The sequence below is a fragment of the Podarcis tiliguerta genome (assembly GCF_965153285.1).
Source record: "Podarcis tiliguerta genome assembly, chromosome: 14".
In the NCBI taxonomy this organism is placed as follows: domain Eukaryota; kingdom Metazoa; phylum Chordata; class Lepidosauria; order Squamata; family Lacertidae; genus Podarcis; species Podarcis tiliguerta.
This window is the reverse complement of record NC_139547.1, coordinates 44117204-44136880: the sequence shown is the minus strand read 5'-3', so window position 1 is coordinate 44136880 and position 19677 is coordinate 44117204. Positions and strand designations below refer to the sequence as shown.

At 47.3% G+C, this 19677-nt stretch overlaps 1 protein-coding gene across 3 annotated transcripts in view; it reads right to left on the bottom strand.

Moving 5' to 3' along the window:
* The window catches only part of MAP2K3 (mitogen-activated protein kinase kinase 3), a 61679-nt gene that overhangs the window by 14061 nt on the left and 27941 nt on the right, over positions 1–19677 (bottom strand). Inside the window, exons 1-2 of one of the 3 annotated variants that reach the window (XM_083413710.1) lie at positions 16912–16935; positions 889–921 (exon numbers count right to left, since the gene is read on the bottom strand). Coding sequence is in view for 2 of the 3 variants with exons in the window: in XM_083413708.1 (XP_083269834.1) it covers positions 889–921; positions 14855–14870 (49 nt within the window). In the remaining variant the exon portion in view is untranslated. Of the gene's footprint in view, positions 1–888; positions 922–14854; positions 15734–16911; positions 16936–19677 lie in introns of those variants that run through there. The other 2 variants (XM_083413708.1, XM_083413709.1) reach the window with 2 other exon arrangements.

Below are 19677 nucleotides of genomic sequence, written 5' to 3'. Positions count from 1 at the left end.
ATGCTCTACCAACTGAGCTACCCCAGGTTATTTTTAATAAAGCAAAACCAGCAGGGGCATAGCAGTGCTGAAATGAGGTTGGGAAGACTCAGGTTCGAATTCACACTCCAACACCATGTTCACTGGACTGGGTGACCATGGGAAAGTCACTATCTGACCTGCCTCACAGGGTTGTTTTAAGGGAGAGGGGGTAACTTGAGCTCTTTGGAGAGGGAATAAAAAAATGTACACCCAAAATGCAATCAATTAAATCTTGATGTACCATGTTCAGAATAGGACCAGGTCCTAAACATCGATTCCAAAGTGTTGACCTCTCAAGCAAATCTGCAAGACAGGGTCTTTTCAAGAGTGGCACCAAAACAATGGAACACAACTCCATGGAGAACCACCAGGGTGTTTCTCCTTAAGGAATCAGTTGAAAACTTCCCTTATGTCACTATACTTTATTCTGCAACTTTATATTAGCCCACAAAATATCGATTTTAATTTTAATTTTAGTCCACAAAACTTTGTATTAAAAACCCTTTAATTAGAATCCTTTAATTTAGCCTTTTTCAGCTGTCTGCTTCTTGGCCTCCCTCCTCTTCTGCTTCAGCTTCAGCTTCTGCCTCTGAATCTGGACTCCTCTCTGCCACAGACTCTCCCCGCTCACTAAGCCCTGTTACCTCTCCAGCTTTCAACACCACCTCTTCCCAGTCTTCTCCCTCTACTTATCATTGTCCCACCACCAATCCCTGGGCTCTGAGCTCTCTTCTCTTAAGAATTCCAAAGCCGGCTCCTCCCACCATTCCTCCGCTTCCAACCAGTCCATGACAGTCCATGGGTGGGGAGAAGAAAAAGCACTGTGGAGACGAAGAAATGTTTCCAAAAGTTCAGGTGATCCCTTACCTCCTTTCCGCTTTTCCGAGGATCCTTTAGGATCTATGAGAAAGGAGAAAGAGAAAACAAACTAAGAGCCCAATTCTAGCTATGCCGCTATCCAGGTACTAAAGAATTCTAACCCCCCTGCAATGCAGGAATCTTTTGCCCAATGTGGACCTCGAACCCACAACTCTGAAATTAGGAGTCTCATGCGAGAAGTGAGGTTACAGGGAACCAGGCAGAGGGCCTTCTCGGTAGTGGCACCCTCCCTGTGGAACACCCTCCCATCAGATGTCTGGGGCAACCCAGTCAGGTGGGCAGCATATAGATCAGGCAAACTCGGCCCTCCAGATGTTTTGGGACTACAACTCCCATGATCCCTACCTGACAGGACCAGTGGTCAGGGATGATGGGAACTGTAGTCCCAAAACATCTGGAGGGCTGAGTTTGCCTATGCCTGATACAGATATTGAGTTGTTTTTGTTTTTGTTATTGATTTTGTATTTTTTATATTGTGATTTTATGCTATAACCGCCCTGAGACTTGCAGGTATAGGGCAGTACAGTGGTACCTCAGGTTAAGTACTTAATTCGTTCTGGAGGTCTGTTCTTAACCTGAAACTGTTCTTAACCTGAAGCACCACTTTAGCTAATGGGGCCTCCTGCTGCCACTGCACGATTTCTGTTCTCATCCTGAAGCAAAGTTCTCAACCTGAGGTAATATTTCTGGGTTAGTGGAGTCTGTAACCTGAAGCGTATGTAACCAGAGGTACCACTGTATACAAAAGAATAAATTTATTTTTATTATTATTGGGCTCTACCAACTGAGCTATCCCTCTCTGCTACATGGACCAATGATCAATCCATCAATCATTTTATTTGTATGTCGCCTTTCCAAAGTTAAAACCACGCTCAAGGCACCTTACAACACATGTACTAACCATGAACATAAGCAAAAGCAGTCAGAAGCAAAACATCAGAACCTACACAACCAAACTGAATGATTTCCACATAAACCAACGATCTGATTTGGTACACGGCAGCTTCCTACGCCTGGATTTTGCCATTTAACTCCTAACCAGTACGAACCAGCTCTGGGCTGTGGGGTGCACAGCACAGTCTCAGGGCAGCGGCTGAATTTCAATTCCCCAGGGTTCCTATTCCTTGGGGAGCCAAGGGCGAACGAGCTCTGGGCTTCTGCCACTTCAGGCCTTTCTTGACCGCTAGAGGTCACTACATCTCCAAGCATTTGGATGGGGGGGGTGAAGCAAGATATAAAACCCAGTTTGGGACAACGCCGCCTTTTTCGAGAATCCGTTCAAGCTCTTCATTCAGAATGCGGTGGCGGCAGCAACCGCTCACAGGGGGTTATGATCGTTCAGGTCACCAAGTTTCCAAGGCTGGATCCAGCTGGCCAGGACTGGCGTTAGCAGCAATCCTTGCTATCCTCAGGATAACTCGAGAGACGGTGCAAAATGCCCATCTATTCCACGGGGAACTTTGGTCTTTTTTTTAAAGAATATATGGATGATTTGAGAAGGTTGTAGAATGCAAAGATTATTGTAAATTGTATAATGTGGAGGAAATCGAGTGGGGGCGGAGGGACGTGGGAGGAAGGAGAAAAGAATAATATGATGTACTGAGGAAATAGAAATGTAAATGTATGGGGGGATGAGGAGGAAATGGGGTTTGGGCTTTGGTACATTTGTATTGTAATGTAGTATGTGAAAACCAATAAAAAAGGGGGGTTAATAGAGGTGAGGGAAAAGGAGACAACGGGGCAGATAGATTGTCAAAGCTGGGGGGAAATACGGGAGAATCGTGCATTGAAAATGTTGTCTATAAGAATAAAAGAAAATTATTATTTTTTAAAAAAGGGAAACTTTGGTCTTAACGGCTCGGGCACCAAGTGTAGGGTTCTTAAGGAGAGCTCTTCTCAATTTCCACATAACAGCATCGGTGGGAGCGGGGTGTTGCTGTGTGTTGAGTTACTGCTTGTTCATTTCTTGCAAAGTGATCAAGGTAGCATGCTTGTTTCTTCCTCCCTCCTCAATTAACCGCCACAACAACCCTGTGAGTAGGCTAGGCTGAGATGCAGTGACTTCCCCTCCTATAGGGAAGGTTTTAATGTTTGGTGTCTTACTGTATTTTTTTTTAATATTTTGCTGGAAGCCGCCCAGAGTGGCGAGCTAGTCAGATGGATGGCATATAAACAACAACAACATCATTACAGTGGTGCCTCGCAAGACGAAAAGAATCTGTTCCGCGAGTCTCTTCGTCTTGCGGTTTTTTTTGTCTTGCGAAGCAAGCCCATTAGCGGCTTAGTGCTATTAGCGACTTAGCGGGCTTAGCGGATCAGCTGTTAAGCGGCTTAGCGGCTTGGGGAAAAGGGGGGGAAAGGAAAAAAACCCCGCAGGAACTCGCAATACATTTTCGTCTTGCGAAGCAAGCCCATAGCAAATTCGTTTTGCGAAGCACCTCCAAAACGGAAAACCCTTTCGTCTAGCGGGTTTTCCGTCTTGCGAGGCATTCGTCTTGCGGGGCACCACTGTAGTAAAAACAAAAACTACTACAGCTACCCCAAAGTCACCCTGTGAGCTTCATGGCCAATATCAGTGGCAGACACGGGTACTATGGCGCCCTGTGCAAGGCCAAAATTTGGCACAGAGACATGCCCACTCCTTGCTGGGCCTTGGCAAGATCTGTTGATGGCCCTTGACACACTGTCTGATTAACGCCTGGACTCCCCCTGCTAGAAAGCTTTCGCCTTGCACATTCCAAAATGCACACCCAACATCAATTCTGCAGGAGTAGGCTGCATAAGGCATGGGGGGAGGATTGTAATAATTCTGGTATAGAGGGGGGGGGGGCTTGCAGCTCCAGGATTGCAACAGCAGCTGATGACACAGATGATGTGAGCTAAAGTGAAAATCTGTAGTCAGGCCGCAGAACATCTGCCTTGGGTAGGCAAACTAAGGCCCAGGGGCCGGATCCAGCCCAATCACCTTCTAAATCCGGCCCACAGACGGTCCGGGAATCAGCATGTTTTCACACGAGTAGAATGTGTCCTTTTATTTAAAATGCACCTCTGGGTTATTTGTGGGGCCTGCCTGGTGTTTTTACAGGAGTAGAATGTGTGCTTTTATTTAAAATGCATCTCTGGGTTATTTGTGGGGCATAGGAATTCATTCATTATTATGTTTTCAAAATATAGTCCGGCCCCCCACAAGGTCTGAGAGGCAGTGGACTGGCCCCCTGCTGAAAAAGTTTGCTGATCCCTGATGTAGAAGGTCCCAATTCCATAGCACTTCCCGGCACAGTTAGAGAAGACTCCCCATCGGAAAGCATGGAAAGCCATCCCCAATCAGCAAAACAGTTAGAAGGATCAGTCATCTCACTTAGTAGAAAACAACTTCCTGCGCTGCCAACCACAGTCTAGGCTCCAAACCACAAATTGTGCCCCCAATATTCAGGCAGACCATAGCATCTATTGTTTCCGTTCCCCTGTGCCTCAAAAGTCCCCGAATCCTACCCCCAAACCAAAGCCTCTTGAGGCCGAAGCAACACCACAGTTTGTCAGTTCACATGCAACACCAAACCACGATCCGCCTGAACCATGGTTTGGAAAAAAAACAGTTTCAACAGCCACTCACAAACCATAGCTCTATCAGGTGGGAGCCGGTGCAGATGCCACAATAAATCAAGCATGCAAAAAAAAAAAAAAAAAAATTCACAGTTTCAGAGTCAAGTCTGAACCCTCTCAGTCTCAGCTGAGCTCTCCTGGAGACGTGAAGATGTAGAATGGAGCTTGCAAAACTCAAAGAGATCATGGGAAGGGTTAACTGGGGAGAGAGAAATTGTCCAACACCATCGCAAAAGAGCGCCAGTGATGTCAGCCTGGAACAGCAGGCAGCAGGACAATGGCCATTCATTACGGCCTTCATGAAGGAGGCGGCAGCAATGGCGTATCCTCCTATTTTCTGCTAGTGTGAAAGGACTGAGAGAAGCCATTAACTGCAACGGGCCTCTACTGCTTGGACCAGGTTTACATGGAAAAAATGTTCGAAATCACAAAATGGCCTCCATGCACTTTTCAAGACAGAGCTTTTTGGGTAGGGGGGAGGAGTGGACGGCCAATATTCAAGTTCTGCTTCTGGCCTCATCTGCACTAAACATCTGAAGCAGTTTCATGCCACTTTAAATCACCAAGGCTTACCCCAAGAATTATGGGAGCTGTAGTTTCTTAAGGGTACTGAGGGTTCTTAGGAGAACCTTGTTCTCCTCACTGAACAAATTCCCAGAGTTCCCTGGGAAGAGGGATCGACAGTTAAGCCGCTCCGGGAACTAGCTCTGGGATGAGACTAAAGGGGGGGGGGGATGTCCTCTCCTAACACCTCACTTAACAAATGGGGGAAGCCATGACTGTTTAAAGTGCTTTTACAGTCATACCTCGGAAGTCGAACGGAATCCGTTCCAGAAGTCCGTTCGACTTCCAAAACATTCAGAAACCAAAGCGCAGCTTCCGATAGGCTGCAGGAAGCTCTTGCAGCCCATCAGAAGCTCCATCGGACATTCAGGTTCCAAAGAACGTTCGCAAACCGAAGCAGTCACTTCTGGGTTTGCGGCGTTCAGGAGCCAAAACGTCCGAGTACCAAGGCGTTCAGGATCCAAGGAACGACTGTATAGTGCTTTAAATGTTCAGCAAAGATGGGGCCAAAAAGAGTTGGGAGATAGAGAGAGAAAGATACATAGATAGATAGATAGATAGATAGATAGATAGATAGATAGACAGGGTGGTACCTCGGTTTACAAACTTAATCCGTTCCGGAAGCCCATTCTTAAACCGAGGTGCCTTTTCCCTAAGGAGGCCTCCCGCCGCCGGTGCGCTTCCACTGTTTGGATTCCGTTCTTAGACCGAAGTAAAGTTCTCAAACTGTTTCTGGTTTTGCGGAGTTTGTAAACCAAATTGTTCTTAAATAGGACTGTTCTTAAACCGAGGTACCACTGTACCCTGTTTCCCGTTGCAAACGGACAGCCAGAGCAAGCATGGGGAGGCCTGTTCTAGCTGACACCCTTTTCAAAGCTGGGGCTCACTTGCTCTCCATACCTGGAAAACCTGGAACCAGCTACTTGGTGTGAGGAGTCTGTTTTGACAACCTTTCTCCAGCCCCAAAGTTCAGAGGAAGCCTGAGATCTCTCATGTTGAGAGAAGATGCAGTCAGCTCACAAGACCTGAAAAGCAGAGCTGAAGCATGCAAAGGCCCCGTCTGTCTTTCCCGTTTCCCGTCCCTGTCGCTGAGACCTCGTTGCAAGCTGGCAGGGAGGGGCAGAGGCTCCACAAGCCCCTCCCCACGGTCTTGTGCAAATTTCTCCCCAAGAGATGTGGCTTCATACAGAAAATAATGGAACGCAGAAAATGTTCCTTTGCCCTAAACCGAGTGTGTAACCTGGACCCCAAAGGGCAAACAGATATGAATTAAAATATTTGATGGGTGGTGAGGGAAAACCCATTAAGCACATTTAATGTTACATTTTAATAATAGTAATAATAATGCAAAGCTTTACCTGGTAAGTAATTTTCTCCGAATACCTGGCAGTATTTGAGGCAAAATAGCATTGTGTTCTTAAGACATATGAAAACTCAAGTGAATATTATTTATGAATAAATAAATAAGAATACCCGGAAGTATTTCAAGGCATGGCCTGTAGTTTCCTTACATTGTTTAAGGTAAGAAAACTATATAGGTCAATGCCTTGAAATACTTCCGGGTATTCTTCTGTTTTTATCTCTAAACTTTGAGTTTTCAGATGTTTTAAGGAGGGAACAAGGAGGGCGTAAACATTAGCATTTGTAAATTTTAGCACACCCCAAAAGCGGTGCACCCATACACACACACACACACACACTTGAATTAATTGCAACTCTAAAACTGCCTGATGTTTGACTGGTATTGCAGCTATTAATAATGTCTTTTAGAAAATGAAAAGCTTTCCAATACTCTGATTTCTCTTCCTCCCCACCATGAAAAGTTCCCCATCCATGTTACTACCCACCTCCCAAATTCAGGAAGATTTTAAAATGTAGGTTAGTGAGGGGTTGGCTAAGGTGGGGGGGGGGGGGGAGAGAAAGCTGCCAAGGCCTCAGCCGTAGACTGAATTACTGTGTGAACCGTCCCTTCGTCACCCATAAAATGAGTGACTGCAACAAGGCTGGTCTGCCTAGTGTCAGGCGCTATAAATCTTTTCATAGCTGAGGGGATGTATGTTCCCCGCTGCGGCTTTCCAGCGAGCAGGTAAAAACCCTTAATCTTGCCCTCCGACTAGACGCCAACTTATAATTTTTTTAAAATGCCCATCTAGTAACAGTTTATTAGTGAACTCTGATCGTGGGGACTTCTGCAGAATTTAGAATGCTGCAGGAGGCAAAGGGGTAGAAATTTGGGACAGGCAACAAGAAAGGTCCCGAGAGAGAATTGTTCAACATTTACCAAGCGCATTTTGCAGCTGGCGATTATCCACCACTTGCAACCAAGCGAAGATGCCCAGGTGCCAAAATGTCACCTGACGTTTGTATCTTGCCTGTTTTCACAAGCAAATCCTGTAGAATTTGACCCATGACATTTTATCTGCACCATCGGAACGAAATTCAGGAACCCAAAAGTAGTGTTACTGAAAAATAGAACTTTCGAGCCGTCGGGCCCCCAAACGGCATCTAAGACATTCGGTTTTGGCGACTGTAATCCCAGTTTAAAGGAGCCATTTGCTGCCTAGTTTATATATCCTAGTTTCTAACACTGAGAGACCCCAGAGAAGGGGGGGGAGCGTATTTCTAGGCTAGGCAATCCAAAACCCTGCATGAAGGAAACCCAAAATTCTACCATCAGCATAAAATTAAGCCAATTGGCTTATTTTCCTCAAGGAACCTCTGCAGCAGTCTGCTATTTTTGCTCCTCTGATTTCCCAAACAGAGCCACCCAGAAGTTCTTACTCAGATGCCTCCCTGGGATTCCGGGATTCTGGCAGCCATCGCCCCCACTCACTTTCAAGCACATCCTCGGATCCTTGAGGCCTAGAGACTTGCTCCCCGCTCCCCCAAAGTGAAATCTGGGGTGGATCAGGAAGCTGGAATGCCGTGTCCACAAACTGCAGCCCACAACTTCTACCGAGAGTGTGTGACACACAAGGGAGAGAGTTCTACTCATTGGTAGACGGGCACAGCTATCAGTGGAGAGGTCTCCCATAGGTGGCCAAATCCTTAGGTCCAAACTTTGCCCCCTTCCCTCCGCAATCAGGGGTGCTAGTACTACCACGTCGGCAGCAAATGCTACTTCAAGGATCCAGAGTCTAGTTCCAGATTATTATTATTCATTTATTTTATTATCCGCATCTTATCTAAAAGGACTGCTGTAAACAGATGAAAACACTAGCAGGATTGCAGTAACACTTGTAATGTGGCAAATATTACGGACAAAATGGGAGACATATAACATGTAATACGAAATAATATGCAGTTGAAAAGGATGACAATAGGACCCCGTGGAGGGGGAGGCGGGAAGTCCAGAGATTCGGATAAATCTCTAAATATGGATATCTATTTTGTATTGCACTTTTATAATTCTATATTTGTAAAACCAAATAAAAACTATTTTTAAAAATATGTGTGTGTAATTATTAGCTGCATCTTTTGCCACAGCAACTCAAAGCGACTTACAATATTTTAAGCAGAAAACAAGCACAAACATGCATTAACACTGGAGAAGCATCACAGAAAAAAATAAAGCAGAATGATACTGAATGGATGGTCCAATATATATCTACCACCAAAGGACTATCATTACATCTCTGAAAAGTTGCAGAAAATGCTTGCAAAAAGACCCCAAACATCTGGAGGGGTCCTACGTTAGAATAATCTCCCTGTAGGGCAGGGGTCAGCAAACTTTTTCAGCAGGGGGCCGGTCCACTGTCCCTCAGACCTTGTGGGGGGCTGGGCTATATGGGGGGGGGGAGAAAATGAATGAATTCCTATGCCCCACAAATAACCAGAGATGCATTTTAAATAAAAGCACACATTCTACTTATGTAAAAAAACACCAGGCAGGCCCCACAAATAACCCAGAAATGCATTTTAAATAAAAGGACACATTCTACTCTTGTAGAAACATGCTGATTCCCGGACTGTCTGTGGGCCGGATTTAGAAGGCGATTGGGCCGGATCCGGCCCCCGGGCTTTAGTTTGCCTACCCATGTTGTAGGGTGCAGGTTGGACGACAACCCCACCCCTCCACAGATCTTCAGACTGCAGTTTACATAGCAACCAGAAAAGCATCTTCAAACCCACCGCCTCAATGCCTGCGCCCTTGTTAACATTTTTATTTCCTCAGCGGCACCATTGCAACACCTCCGAGATTAAAGGGTGGGTTGCAGCCTCACGTTGCATTGCAATCTCCACCCTTCTGACGCACCAACTTCCTGGAACACCTCAAGCCAGGAGCATGCATGAAAATATGCACATTTGGTGACCTGTTCCTAACCCAACAAGCTCTGCTGGAAATTCCGCCTTTCTGTTTTGGAGGCCTTGTCAACAACGCTTGCTGCGGCTACAGTTCCAGGGTTGCCTCTTTTGCGAAGGCTGCAGCGCAGTTCCCTCCACCTCTTGTATACCTCTTCATCACCGCACAAACACACACACACACAGGGCAAAGAAAAGCTATAAATAGCACAAGGAGATTTACACTCAGCTGACACTTCTCCGAATACTTGTCTGAGCAAGCAGGAGGATGACAAACCAAAACGGAGAGACGAGGAAAGAGAATTCCAGCTAGTCTAAAAATCCACCCTCAAAAAACCAGGAATTGCACATTAACTAAATGCCAGTTTGCAGGGAAGGGGTCTGCTAAGTACGGGGATAACAGGACCGCTCACTCGCCTAACCAAGAACGCATACAGCTTAGGAGCCATCTTTCTGCCTTAATGTGCTTTCAGGTGCTACAGGCAAGAGGCGGCAAGACTCTGTATACCAGCTGCAAGCGAAGAGACGGCTGTTGCACCCAGGAGTCCTGCTTGCAAGCTTCCCAGAAACATCTGCTTAGCCACTGCGAGAGCAAGAAGCTGGATTAGGCGAGGCTTCTGCCTGACCTGGCAGCCTCTTCTTATATTCTGATGCTCTTATACGGTATTAGACAAATGGACCAGAGCTAAGGCTGTATGCTGTACCTCTTCGTTTTGGAGGGAGTCTGCCTCTGAACTGCAGCTGCTGGAAATCGCCAAGTCCCAGGGGAGCGAAGCTGCAACTCAGATCCCCATTCGTGGGTTTTCTATTGGGACAGGACATCTTTTTGGCCACAGTGAATACAGGGCACTGGACCAGAGAGCGCCGTTCTTAAATCCTCAAGGCCACTATGTCTTTGGTGCTGCTCCACGCATCTTGCAAAGTTCACTCGCACGGGCTTGCATGTTAAGTTTGCAAACAGATTCCCAACTTGCAGGCTGGTTTTAACAATGCAGCAAGGAAACTAGTTTAATCACTTCATTACTGGCAACGTGCAGCCCAGACAGAGAGATGCACAGATTCTGGTGTAGCTTTGTTTATGGGGGGGAGGGTTCTCTAATTGTTTTGGCTGGCATGGGTAGCCAAAACACATTCCTCCTAATACACGCAGCTAACAGCCGCTATAGCCAGTAGGAGAACCTGCGCTGTGCTAAATGTGTGCCGTCACACCGGTTGAGGGGAAAGAGAACAAGCAGCCCTCGCTCATACTCTTGTCGACCAACTAACCCCGTAAATAAAATCGAAAAGATAAAACTGCTGTTCTGCACAGTGTCATTCTTACCTTTAGGAATTACAGAGAAGCCGATTGTTGACATTTGACCTATTAGCGGACAAGCATGCAGCACACTCACCTATCCTCAATATCTAGCCAAAACAACCCAGGCAACAATTGTTTTCCAGGGGGCGTGCTTTTAAATTATTTCACTTCCATTGCACTACCTTTTCTTTCAGCCTGAGACCTTCCTCCAATTCCCCTAATGGAAACCCTTCATAAACACACCCAAAATCACTTGGCGGATTAGGGTTGCTGGTTTTTTTTAATGGTATGTTTGGGGCATCAACCACCAGCCCTCTCCTAAATCCTTGATTTGTTTGGTACCAAGTCTGGATTTTCGGTAGCCTTCCAGATGATCATTCCAACAATGTCAAAGCTCCAGGGAGGAGCTTCTTGTTATATTCTGGGTTATCAATTCTACAGCGGACGACACGTAGTGTTTCGCTTGGAATTCTCCCTGCCTTGCAGACCATGCGTCAAGACAGAATTGCGCATGTGCGTTAAGCGCATGAGCAGAGTGGAGCACAAAATGATCAACGAAAGCCATGCACATCCAGGAGAGCTGGGTAGAGATCCCTACTCAGGTACCAAGGTTTCCCGGAGGATCTTGGCCCGTTCACACTATACCAGTCTAACCACAATCACAGGATGGGTTTAAGGGATAAAAACCCAGCATGCTACTCTGAGCTCCTGGAAGACAAGAAGAATAAATACTGTAAAAGTAATGCTGCAAACAGAGACCAATGTGCTACAGTTTGAAGAACTCCTGTTCCGGGTTTAGAGGTCCGTCCCCCCTCCAACAATCAAGAGGTATATACATTTTATGGAATAAATACAAAGCCAGCCTGCGTCTCTTCCAGAACACACATTCTAGCCCCCCACCCCATTCATCCAAGAGAGCTCAGCATTCTGTGGTCACTGAGCATCTCTGGGCTTCACTGGACAATACTGTATGGGGGGGGGGGGTTGTTTGCAAAATACTCCCAACTATTAAACTACTCCACCCTCATCATTCTACCCGGACACTGAGGTCCAGCTCCGAGGGCCTTCTGGCGGTTCCCTCGCTGCGAGAAGCCAATTTACAGGGAACCAGGCAGAGGGCCTTCTCGGTAGTGGCGCCCGCCCTTTGGAACGCCCTCCCACCAGATGTCAAAGAGAAGAACAACTACCAGACTTTTAGAAGACATCTGAAGGCAGCCCTGTTTAGGGAAGCTTTTAATGTTTGATGGATTACTGTATTTTAGTATTTTGTTGGAAGCTGTCCAGAGTGGCTGGGGAAGCCCAGCCAGATGGGCGGGGTATAAATAATAAATTATTAGTAGTAGTAGTTGTAGTAGTAACATGTAAGGGTTTTTGGGTACTTCTGCAAAGCTCGAATTTCCTCTGAGCACACAGGTGACCTGTTCCAACTTGGCTACAGTTTTGTTGGCACTCACCAGCCGCGTTCACTATTAGATGGAGATACACCTGGAGTCAAATACCGCGCTAAGTGCCAAACTGACAAAACTTTTATTTGCCCAGACATTTCGGTATACAATATCTCCAGCTGCTTGGATGGTTTTATTCCTCCGAGTCTCCATCTGCACTATACTTTTAAAGCAGTATCATAGCACTTTCAAGAGTCATGGCTTGCCACCCAAAGAATACTGGGAGCTGTCATTTGCTAGGTTTTCTGGGTGTTGTTAGGCGATTCCCAGTGCCCCTTTGCAGAACTACAATTCCTGGAGTTCCCGGGGGGGGGGGGGAGGGCCTGGAAAATGACTGTCAAGTTAAGTGCAGCTGGGCCAGGATCAGTGCAATATGCTCAAACCATCCTGTCCTCTGTGTGAGATAACCACTGGCATAGTAAGAACACAAGGGATGACCTGGAAAGCCTTAAATCCCACCTCTGCACAAACTGAATGGGTGGTCTTTGGCAAATCAGCAAGCCCTTCCCATGTGTTGACAACAGGATATATAAAACCACTGAGGTGGGTGGCTTGAAAAGAGAAGTGAACCAATCATGGAGGACAAAGTTATGAATGGCTACACAAGTCACCGATGGCTATAAATAAGTGGGTTTTTTTTCAGGGGGTGCTTAAAGGTATGCAGTACCGGCACCTCTTTTTTTGTTGTTGTTAAAAAAGTGTGGCACTTACTATAACAACTTCATTGTGAGTTCCGGCACCTATTTTTCTAGGGGGGCAGGATCACTGGCTACACCATGGGTAGGCAAACTAAGGCCTGGGGCCCGGATCCGGCCCAATCGCCTTCTGAATCTGGCCTGCAGATGGTCCAGGAATCAGTGCATTTTTACATGAGTAGAATGTGTCCTTTTATTTAAAATGCATCTCTGGGTTATTTGTGGGGCCTGCCTGGTGTTTTTACATGAGTATAATGTGTCCTTTTATTTAAAATGCATCTCTGGGTTATTTGTGGGGCATAGGAATTCGTTCATTCCCCCCCCCCAAAAAAAATACAGTCCGGCCCCCCACAAGGTCTGAGGGACAGTGGACCGGCCCCCTGCTGAAAAAGTTTGCTGACCCCTGGGCTACACTCTGTCTCTGGAAGGAGCAGCGGGTCTCGGAAGCAGCAATACTTCTGAATATCAGTTGCCGGAAACCACGCGAGGGAAGAGCACTCTGGGGCTCAAAAATCCTGCTTGTGGTTTTCTGGCCGGCCACTGTGAGAACACGATGCTGGACTTAGAGGAGCCACTGAAACTGATCCAAGCAAGCTGGTTGCATATTCTTACGTCCGCTTGCAAGGATTCCTGCCTGGTGCGCACTGCACAGATGTTGCCTCAAGAGGAAGGATAATAGGCTGAGAAGCAGGGTGCCTTTTCCGCGTCCAGCCGCCTCTTAAGCCCTGCCCCTCCCCGTTGCAAGAGATGCGGCAGAAATTCTGTGCATGTCTGCAAACTTTTCCTTTCTAGAGCCAAACTTTTCTTTCAGCCAGCCCCGAGAACTGGAAACTTGCTCAACGCGAAACCACCGCAGACATCAAGAGATGTTCCGATGGCATGCCTTAATCCGGCAGAGATTGCAAGAAAGTACACGGAGTCCTGAGCGAGTGGGGCAAAAGTTCGAGTTTCTTTCCCACCCCTCTCCAAAGAGGCCTTTCTCCACCATCATGTCCCCGGGAGCACACAAAGATATATACATGTTGCGAACGCATGCATGGCAAGGCAAAAAAAAACCCTGTTTTTGCGCACGTGCAGAGTGCATCGCCTTATGCCCCAGAATTATAAACTCGCCCGCCCCCATGGTCCAAAAACAAGTGGAGACTGCAGAACAAATAAATGGACCGAGCACATCTTGGTCTAGGAACAGAGAGGTTTTAGGTGCGTGCGCGCGCACTCTGTCATTCTCACATACACACACATAGACAAAACAACTGTGGACATTGCAAGCTTTGCAAGCGCTTGGGGGGGGGGAGCCTCTAGTTGCGGCCCATCACCCCATCGCCGACCCTCGGAGAGCTTTCTCCTGCAAGGGCCAAGTGACCTTTTTGTTTGCAGAAGTTGCAACTGGGCGTGGGGGAGGGGAGGCGGACGCGAGAGGAAAAAGCAGCTCACTAAGAAAAGTCCCCTTTCCAAGGCGCAGAGGCCTGTGCAAAGGAAGGGGAAAGGGGGGGGGGTAAAAACTCAGCAGCAGCAGCAGCTGCAAAGGCAACCCCAGAGAGTGTTACCTGTCAACTGCCAAAGCTAAAATCAGAACTTGGAAAAGGGGAGCGGGGGGGGGGGCTTGCAAGGCAGCATGCAACGTTAAAATGCTCTGCAGAACAATAACCCGGCGCTGGGGGGGGGGGGTAAAGTTGTGCAACGGGGAAGCATTTCCGCGCAGACCCTCCCGCACACACACAAAATGCATCACCCAACTCTTCCCCCCTGCAAAACTTTTTTTTTTTTTTGCACGCTCATGATTGAACCAGGATGACATTTCAGCCGCCCCCCACCCTCCACCTTGCAAATCCCTTCCTCCGGCTGTTCCCGGCACCTCCCCGCAAAAGCATGCAAGTTTCCTGCGACTCTCCGCCGAGCCCAGACCCTCTTTTGCAAAATAAAAAAAATAAAATTTGCAATTGCACACAGGGCATTTTAATGAGCCTTGGGAGCAGCACGAGCTGCATTGCAATCGACCTCTCTTAAGCCTTCCGCCACCCTTTTTCCGACAGTTGCAACACATCTACCTTGTTTTCTGTCCATGTTGGTTTCCCAGAAGTGAAAGAACAGCGAACGGCACGCCTCGGAGGGGCGATTTTGCGCCCTGCAGAAAAGCAACCCCGGGTCGGCTGCAAGAAGCGGCGGCTAGTCGGAAAAACACGGGTGCATGCTCCCAAGTTCTTGCGGACTAGAACCTTTATCCGCCAATTGCTTCTTTTCGCCTCCTGCTCCCTTAAAAAAAAAAAAAAAGCACTCTTCCTTCGTGCTCTCGGCGTGCAGAAAACCCGCAGCAAGGAGGCGAGTGGAGGGAGGGAAGGTTTGCACAGAGTCAAAGCAATCCGGATTTTTTATTTTTTTCCCTTTTCCTCCCGCAGGCTAAAAAAAGAGACCCCGCGAGAGAGGCAGCAGGGAGGAGGAGGGAGAACCAACTCCCGGCGGTAGTAAACGCAGCGCGATCTCTCCAGGCGGCAGCTGAGGTTGCCCCGTTCCGGGGGCTTCTCGGATTACAAGCGGAACGCAGCGCAAGTTGCAAAAAAGAGCAGCGGCGGCGGCAGGAGAGAGGAGAGAAAGAGAGAGGCCCGTGACGTCAAACAGGAAACTGGAAGGCCGCCAACTCGGGGAGGCAGCGGCCAGGCTGCCCGTGGGGGGCGGGCGAGGAAAAGCCCCGGCTCCCGGGAATCGGGGCGGAAGGGAGACGGCAGCTCTGGGACCGGACACGGAGGCTGCTCATTGCAGCCTCCTCCTCCTGCTGCTACTGCCGCTCGCCCAAAAAGGAGAATGATCCAGCAGCCCAAGCGAGACTTTTGCATTGGAAACGCCAGCGCAGGATTCGAACCGGGGACCCATTCTCTCCAAGCGCGGAAAGGGGGGCGAGCGGCACCCATGGGCAGCTGCCGCCCTTCCCTCCCTCCCTCCCTCCCTCCCTCCCAATCAAGCAAATAAATAAACTTAACCACAAGTTTACACTGTAGCGGTGCTCCCCCCCCCCCCGAGGGACGCATACACCTAAACATTTTGTGGATCTAAAGTTTGGCCTCATTGAGGGGCAGTATTTCAATAGGAATAGGAAAATGAGAGTATGCACCCCTAAAAAATTTTTTACGGCAATGCACTGCATTGTAGAAAAATTGACAGATTTTTGTAAGCACTTGGGGGTCAAAAGAAAAGTAAAAGAACTGCTGTGGAGACATTTCCTTTGGAATCTGCTGAGTATGATGATAGGTGGGTGTCCTGCCCCCCCCATCCTAGATACCTGCCCCCCACAAGATAAATCCTGGCTACGCCCATGCCAGCACCCCAATATTTCGCTCCCTGTCTGGGGGCTCGCGGAAAGGCATGCCCCATTCATGTACAAAATTGTAACTGAATCAAACCAAGGTGCAACCCAAAGTAAGCTTAGGAAATTTTAGTTAATTTTATTAGAAACATGATTTTGGAGAACTGTTACAATGTGATACAATGAAATTCACTTAGGGGGGATTTGAGGAAGTCCCTTGACAATGAAAGTTAAATTAGGTCTTAGAAGTAATAAGTGTTTTTATTTTCTTTTTTTCTTTAGTATTGTAATGTGTTTTGTTTTGTGTGTTGTGTATGTTATTTCTGTTATAAATGTGGAAAATAAATAAAAAAATGGGGGAAAAAGGAAATCATGAGATCATAGAGTTGGAAGGGACCCCGGGGAATCATCTGGCCTAACCCCCTGAAATGCAGGATTTTTTTTGCCCAAAGTGGGGCTCGAACCCACAACCCTAAAATTAAGAGTCTCGTGCTATCCCACTTACAATAAATTAAATTTGTTAGTCGCTTTTTCTTGCCCCGAGGCAACGCTCGTTGCACAAAAAGTCCCCAAGCAGCTAATGACATAATAAAATGTTATAATTAACAACAATGTGTTTTTATTATTTGGCTATAATACTGAGTACTGTTTCTAAAAACCTTGCCAATGTTGAATTCTAGTATTCTAAAAACCGCTTTGAGGTTTCCTTTTTTTTAGCAATCAGGTGGCATATAATTCTTATGAAATAAATGAGTTACGAAACAGCAGAAGCATCTACTAAGAACTGTGGGCAGACGGAAGAGTTACCTGAAAGTCGACTTCAGAGGAGAGAGTTACTTCAGAGGAATAATACTTTAGGGGAGAGATCAGGTTCAGAGTGGGGGCGTTTGTGAGTAATGTGCTGTTGTTTCTCGGCCGGAAAATAGCCCACTTTCCTAGAAATGTTCCTCTCTGTGCACAAAGGCAGAATCTGATTTTTATTTTTAGGTCAGGAGTGACCTCGATGACCCTTGTTTTTAGCTTAAGCCAACAGATAAACGCCAAATTGCTTGTAATACGAATGGAAGGGGGGAAAGTAATAAAAATGTGGATAGCAGATACCTTTATGATAAATAGATCTGAAAGAGTCATTCCTTCCTGGATAAGAGAAAAGGGGATTTTCCCTTCAAAGATGGTGGTCAGCTGCAACGCAGGCATACACAAGCCGACAATCACACTTTGTCTCTCTAAAACAGTTCTCCCAAATATTTTGAGTAACGGTAGGCGGAGCCTATTGGACATGGGGTGGAGCCAAGAGTGAGAAACTAGCTAGACACGAATTCTAGCACCTTCCGCTCAGATATTCCTTCCTGCCCTGAAACTTCAGATCAAATTACAGAGGGTTGCATCTAAGTTTTACCTAGACTGGGCCCACTGAAATTGATAAATCAATTTCATTAATAGCACTGATTTCAGTGGGTCTTCTCTGGGTAAGACTAACACTGGAGACAACTCCGAGACTTGGCAACCCTTGTGTGATTTCACACATTACACGGACAAACCCGGGTTTCAGAACTCCAGTGGGTACACACCCAAAACAGGTGTGGCCTACAAGTTAATGTCCATAGGGAACCATCATCCTCTCAGGCCCTGTGGGTACATTTGCAAACCAGAGGAGCTTCTGCGGGCAGAAACTCCCCTCTCTCCCCATCTGTGGCATCGCTGAAATTGTTCCTGGTTGGGCTTTTAAAATGAGTGTTTTATTGACTAAAGGCGGCCTCTTTCAAGCACAATTTCAGCAGGGATGGGGGGGGGCGGTGGAGAGAATGGAATCCTGTGGGCACGAAGGCAAACGTTTGGGCGGATGTGTGCCCGCAAGTGCCACACTGGCAACCCACATTTCAGCCCCTTGCAAGGCTCTGTGTGCGTGTGCCCTTGGCAAACACAGAATCATGGAACTGCAGAATTGGAGGGTCCCTAAGGGTCATCTAGTCCAACCCCACTGCAATGCAGGAACCTCAACTTACACAGGCCTGCAAACTCCCTGCATTTGGCTTAAGAAGCACCGTGCATCTCTCCAAGATATGGAAGGGGAAGCCGACGACGGAAACAAAGGCTACCTCGTGTGTGTTTTTAAAAATAAACGAAATAATAACAGTAATATAATAATAGCAGCGGTGAAAAGGTTTTGTTTGTGTTCCACTGTAGCTGGGTAGCTATGGAACTTCTTCGGGAGAGGGTGCCTCCTGGTGACAGCTCTCACCTATCCAGCTGACGCCAAACTGCCAAGCCCGGCCTCCTTCACGGCAACCTGCGTCAGGAGCGAAACAAGAGATCCTCTTTTGGAACATGAGCAAGCCAGCTGTCAGGAGGAGAGTGGAATCGGTAACCCTATGCCAGTGCGCTTGCAGGGGTTTTGATTTTTTTCCGGGGAGGGGGAAGGAGGGCGGCCGGGAGGGAGGCAGAAAGAGAAGAGATTGGATGGACTTGTTTGAAGTTAGGCAGGCGGGCACGGGAGTGAAACACAACTCAGTGCAGGATCTGTGCTGGGAGGAGCATTTGTTATCAAACTGATGCATCATCCACCACAAATATACGATTATTGCATCAATTAAATACTGCAAATAAAAAACACTCTGGAGGAGCTCATAAGGATTTAATAATGTACCTCTCTGCTCAGTGCGGGGTAGGGTGAGAGAGAGATTTTAAGTAAGCGCTACAGCATGGTTGCAAAACTTAGATCCCTTCCTCTACACCAAAGTCTCAATCAAAACCGGGACCTCTCTGCAGCTGAGTTTTAGGAAGGGTGAAGGGAGACGTTGTTTGCTCCCAAGACGGATAAACCTCCCTCTTCTGCCCAGCTATTAAAGGTAGCAGAGGTCCAGTCCTGATTATTATTAACTAAGCTGCTAGACACCATATACTTAGTACGATTCCCAAATGTATCTACTCCTTTAAGGACAGATTTGAACACTCAATCCCTGACATGGTACTAAATAGATTTCCAGCTCGCTTTTGGGGGTAACTAGCCCCTTGTAAAGCAGATTACAGCACACTTGTAAAAGCAGAATGAATAGACAAACCATAAATAAATAGCTAAGGTGGCGGCAGCAGAGAAAACCTCTGTTGAAAAGCACCGGGCATTGAAACTAACCACATGCAAAAAGGGAGACCATACGTTCTTCCAAAGAAAATGTGGAGTCGCCATAGAAGAGGCTCTGTCCTTGGTACTCACTAATCTCACAGCTTTCACCAGTAGATTAAGGTAAAGGTAAAGGGACCCCTGACCATTGGGTCCAGTCGTGACCGACTCGGGTTGCGGTGCTCATCTCACTTTGTTGGCCGAGAGAGCTTCCGGGTCATGTGGCCAGCATGACCAAGCCGCTTCTGGCGAACCAGAGCAGCACACAGAAACACTGTTTACCTTCCCGCCGGAGTGGTACCTATTTATCTACTTGCACTTTGACATGCTTTTGAACTGCTAGGTTGGCAGGAGCAGGGACCGAGCAACGGGAGCTCACCCCGTCGCGGGAATTCGAACCACCGACCTTCTGATCGGCAAGTCCTAGGCTCTGTGGTTTAACCCACAGCGCC